We start from the raw sequence: 5733 nt of genomic DNA, 5'->3' as shown, positions 1-5733 counted from the left end.
GGCTGCGGGGCGGCTTTTCACTCATCATGGCTTAATTTGTCACAGGCCCCGCAGTCTGCATGTTGTGTGAGGCGCCCTTAGAGGCACTGCATGGCCCTTGTGAGCCCTGCAGGAGGACACTCCATCCCCATTAACTGCTCTGGCCAGAACATACATGTAACAAGGCTATCTAAGAGTAAAAGCTAATTAGACCAAAATCCTTTGGTCACGAGGTCAAGGTACAGCATAAATAGGGTTGGTACAGCCCCCATAAAGTGTGCTATAAAGGTGCGTGATCTTTGATCGGGGTGAGGCACCACAGAACGGCTCTTTGAACTGGGCGTCTGCTCACTCTTTGGACTTCCTTTGAAGGGTGCAATTAGCTGTGATGGCGGTTTCATGATGGGAGATAGCTTTCAGCAAACAACCTGCCCGCTCTCTATTCACATCAGCACCTGAGGGTCAATAGTTACTTAGTTCAACTGCAGTACACCGAGTCCACTTCCTTGCTAATGCTTTTTTATTTCCATTTCAGTTACACTTTTAGGTGATGTCGTTATCTCGTGTGCTCCCCATATGGCATGGATGTGCTGTACAGCAAAGGCTTCGGACAGCAAATCATAACTGTACTGTGTAGCGTGGCCATGTTTGTTTAGTCTGAAAGCTTTTTTGGGAAACATCCAACACCAAATAGTGGCCAGATCCAGTGAATCATTCCCATTACTCTTGTTTTCTATAGGTAGTCCTAGGGACAATAACCCTCTGCCCTGAGAGAGACAGATGATAACTGTGGGATGAACAGTTTAATGATTGCATCAGGCCCCTCTGTAAGTTACTATTTTCTATAGAAACCACACACGCCACTGAAGTAACTAGAAAGTACAGTACGATACTAATAGCATCTTGTGCTAGAGAAATGCAGGGGGTAGGGGACATCAGACAGAAAAATGCTGACACCAGGGCTATCAAATGCAAAGAAAGACAAATGAAAAACTCAACACAGATCTTGTATTGTTGTGGTTAAGGCCTTTAAGTACTATTGTAATAACAAAAATTAGTCACTAGTTAATAATTGCATGTATACTGCAAAAAAGCAACCTTCTGTTCTTCCAGAAAACTATTTACAAATAGACTACTTATCAGCCACCTGCAGTTACAAAAGCATGACCATAGATTCTAATGATGCATTTCCAATGGTGATTAGAACGATTAAAAAAACATTTCTAATGGTTTCTAATCTATATTTGAAAACCTAACAAGCCAGTGAACATTTTAATTAAACTTTGTAATTAACACAAAAGTTGGAAGTGATATGGTTCCATGGAAAAATACTACACAGGGTGAGCAAAGATAGAGATTGCTTAAAAAAAACCCAAACCAAAATCAAGAACAGAATGGAGTAGGAGACAAAATGGAGAGAAGGAAGAAAGCTGTTAAATTATTCAACGGCCTCTAAATTGTCCATGGAATAAAAAGTCATGGGTTTACATAACATAGGACATGGAAGTCTTATTGTTCTCATAAAAGTCGGGTCATAAAATTCAGCCAATTAAATCTTTACTGTCTTAACTCTGCTGTTTGTAGAACAAGGAAATAATTTGTATATTGCTTTATAGATTTATGTTGAGTAGTTTGGGGGGGGGAGATACAGTAATTGCTCGTGGAGTGCTCTACTTACAAGAAAAAAACCTCACCTGTGCAGGATACAGATTATTTTTAGGGACAGTCTGAGAAAACACAAAATTGTCCCAAGAACTTCAACAATACTCAATCTTTTTGAAGTGCATAAAAATATTTTGATTTCTCACATTATGTGAAAATCCTCCCCAGAAATCTATATTTAAAAAAAAGAGCAGCTAACAAAGCAAAACATTCTATTACCATTGCTATTATGCTTCAGCACAGGATGAGAGAAGCAACAAGCTGTGACTGATAGCAGTCACACTGCTTAATGCGCTACTGGAAGACACCACTGAAAAGTAGTTAAGAACAAAAATTACATGAAAATCACTTACACTTATTTCCCTAATGTTGACAGATACTTAGGTCATAGTATTTACAGACCACAGAAATGATTTACTGAAGACCAAACTCATTTAATTCATTCATCAACTCAAAGTACAGCACTTTTTGTTTTGTTTGATACAGTCCAGTAAAAATATGGAAATACAGAATAACTTACAAAAATATTTTAAAATATTTCTCTATTAAAATATTTAAAACTTGTATCCTTCAGAGCACTGGATTTTTGTGGTTAGATGCTGTCGAATCATCTTATAACGTCATTCCTTAAAATGAAAGCTAAGAATGTATTCTGAAGTCTTGTAGTTCCTCTCACTCTTAAACATAAATGCTGCTGAGTCATCCTTACTTGATAAAAAAATATTTACACTGCATCTGCACACAAGTATTGGGTAAAATAAGTTTTAGCTTTTTTTTTTCTCAGCATCAATAAATCTGAAGAAAACACAAAGCTTCTGAAGCCAAGCTACCTTAAAATTCAGGAGACAGCTTTACTAAGTTTTGTCTTTGCTGCAGCAGAGTAACCTAAACCACTTCACTATTACTCACTCATAGGGACTTTTTCCAATTAGCAGTTGTTTCACTTTTGCTTTCTTCCTCACAGAAAGTAACATTGTAAAAGAAACTATAATATATTGTGAAACTGCTTGGAAGGGGACACATACAGAAAATATCCACAAAAGACTCTTCTACCATTCAGTCTCTTCATAGAGTCATTCATAATTTTAATCTGTCATTTTCTCTTTGTTAAAGCAGATGTCCCTTATAGCGTGTATCTAGATATGTTTAAAAATCTGGCTAACTGTGCGGTACATTTGAGCTTGCACATGAACTACTGTGCACAAAAAGAAGAAATTAACATTTTGTAATTAGTTTGGGATAATGTAAGCGTCCTAATTCTAGTAACTTTTTCGAAATTTAAACATGAACAATACTTAAATAAAACAGAAATTATCTCATTTCCAATTCCCTCTTAGTTATGCTTAATTCTTATGTTCTAATCTTGCAGTCTCGAATATACCCTTAAATAACCTATTAGACTCCTCAGTGGGTTAAGGTGAGTGCACAAGTCAGTTTTAGTATTAGCAGTAGAATATTAGTTTTGACTTAAATTGTCATCGCATCTAATGTATAAAATGAATGCAAGTATACTTTATGACCACATGTTGCCATACAAAGACATCCTGTGGCAATGATGACTGTTTGGTCTGTATATAGTATAGAGAGGGAGCAGACTAGGAATCCCAATTTAGACGGGCTTTTGGGTAATCTCCATTTATGGAATTTACATGGAATGTTGTAAAAATTTTAAATTTTTTATTAAAAATATATAAAATTACAAAATTTATGTATTTTGAGAAAAACAAAATTCTACAAAAAGCATGAAGGCTTTTTCCATCTATAAGTACCATCTGAATATTCAACATTTGACACCAAATGCTTACTGAAAATTAATATTTGAGACAGATTTTTGGACTGTGTGGATGTTGTATGCCAACTTCTAAGGCAACATGAAACTCCTCATCCAGAGTCCAAAAAGTGTAGGGAGACCCTAAAAATGTAGCAGAAGCATTTCCGCACACTGATTTCAGTAGTCAAGTTTGTGCAGAAGTGATTCCACTAGATTCATAGGGTACCTTTTTGAGGCAACAGAAACTTGTCACTTCGTAAGCTTTCTGACATTTTCCAGCTCTTCTATAGGTTTCCATTTCTGATGAATTGTTAATAGCTGGAAGAAAGTCAAAGGAAAATATGAAAGAAATTAGCAAAATCCCAGTGAGCATTTATTCCACTCCCACCCCTCCCCATACCATGCATCAAACTTATCAGTGAAGAAGGATTTCTAGTAGCTTTACCTTTTCCTTTCAGAAGTAAACAGAAATAGCACCTGATGACATATTTAATTTGTTGAATAGAATAATCTGGATATTAAACAAGTAATAATGCAAAATAATTTTATTTTTCCTTATCCTAGATGCTCTACTAAACTAAGATTTTTTTTTTTCCTTCAGGCTGCAGCATTCAAACCCATTCTTAGTCAATTTTGTAATTCAGGAACAAGGCAAGGGTAAACAGCATTTCCTCTATACTCCAAATTTCCACTGTTACCAGTGGAATTGAGTAATAGATGTTGGGGGCGGGGGGGGAAGAAGGAAACACCAACCAGAAGTACACCGTAAATTCAGGATAAGAACTAGAATGTAATAGCTGAATCCCTATCATTAAGTAATACAGGGAAGATATTTTACATGAAGTAATGAATTAAGCAGTTACTTCCACTTTTAGATGTACGCCAGCTTTACATTTGTTTCCTCATCGATATTTTGCTAGTTCTTACACATTTAAATAAAGTTATTCATTGTGTTGGAAATGTTCACTATTTGTACTGACTATATTATTTGTACAAATTACCTTCTGAGGCTTGGTAGGATCGACAGTTTCCCATGGTTCTGGATTGCCACTCTTGTTAATGCTTTAAGGGGAGATAAAGCAAAACAGGTACTATGTTTTAGGGTGTGATCTTGCACACATTTTTCTTATATGAGCAGTCTATCGTCAGTAGAACTATTTTTGTAAGTAGTTCCCTTAAACACAGGTTTACAGGTTTGGGCATTTCTGTTTTAAATTCTGGGTAGGAATCAATGATGGCCTGCTCTATTTGCAGCTTTCAAAGCACCAAACAAACCAACATTGTTCAAGTATAATGTGTTATCGTAAGGGAAGCAAGCTGAAAAATCAAAACTGAATAAAGAAACAGAGAAAAAGTTAGGGGATTCTTATCCTGACAGCTACAATGCCTATTCCAATCACTTTAAAGTAAATAGAAAAATAACCCAAAGCTTAAAGAGTGTAAGACTTAGCTCCAATTATTAAAATATTAACTTATTATAAGTTCATATTATCAAATGCTGTTCTTTATATACAAGACAATAGCCTGGTTGCAACATAACTGCATGTCATCTACCTATCTGATCATTTGAAATTCTTCATAAGAACATCTAAAACCTATTACACCTAAAGTAAAGAAAAAATATAATCTATTAAATCAAATTTAGGAATTAATTTGGACTACGCTCCAAATTAATTAATTTCTTCAGTATTGACAATCTGCAAATGCCTTACTCGTTACTAGTACTCTGGAACATCCACATGGATTTTTTTTTTTTTGTGCATAACATGATGGTCAAGTACGTCTGTTGAACAAAGATTAGGGTAAGCTCCAAGCAATAAGTATTTTGCTTACATCACATCAGATTTGCTGAATATGGAATACACAGAAAAAGAGAGCGCCCCAACTGCTGCAAAGGACACCACTCCAACCAGGGGAATGAGCTGAAAAACATAAAATGGAGAAAAGAGTTTAAGAATAGCGTCCTGGCTACAGAGCCATGAATGGGGGGAGTGAGAGCTACAAGGAATTAAGGCGTGATTACCTGTTAAGGTATAGCACCTCTAGGTTACTGTTCACACCACCTCACCCTCAGTGCGTGACTTTCGCCTGACACGCATCCCCCGCTGACACCATTTCCCCTACGAGGCGCTCGTTATTAAAGGGAACCCCTCTGCACCCGCTCGAGCCCGCCGGCATCCCCTGGCCCCCGGGCGTTATCGCAGGACCAACGTCTCTGGCAAACTTACTTCTTTTTTTGCTTTTAGTATCTGGAAGAAGCTCGTGATCATCCTCGCTGCGGCTGCGGACCTGGAACAAACGGTTCCCTGTTACCGCACCCC

The 5733-nt window shown here is 37.0% G+C and overlaps 1 protein-coding gene across 1 annotated transcript; it reads right to left on the bottom strand.

Moving 5' to 3' along the window:
• Positions 1–6: 6 nt before the first annotated feature.
• On the bottom strand, positions 7–5707 carry CUNH15orf48 (chromosome unknown C15orf48 homolog). The gene is made up of 4 exons (XM_009644025.2): positions 5641–5707; positions 5246–5334; positions 4414–4474; positions 7–3730 (listed from the first exon to the last, which is right to left on the bottom strand). Exons 1-4 carry the CDS (start codon positions 5680–5682, stop codon positions 3662–3664), a joined length of 261 nt encoding a protein of 86 aa, XP_009642320.1. The 5' UTR covers positions 5683–5707; the 3' UTR covers positions 7–3661.
• Between the last annotated feature and the right edge of the window lie 26 nt (positions 5708–5733).

Source organism: Egretta garzetta, unplaced genomic scaffold (genome assembly GCF_000687185.1).
Source record: "Egretta garzetta isolate BGI_Z169 unplaced genomic scaffold, ASM68718v1 scaffold287, whole genome shotgun sequence".
NCBI lineage: Eukaryota > Metazoa > Chordata > Aves > Pelecaniformes > Ardeidae > Egretta > Egretta garzetta.
This window is presented reverse-complemented; position numbering and strand designations above follow the sequence as displayed.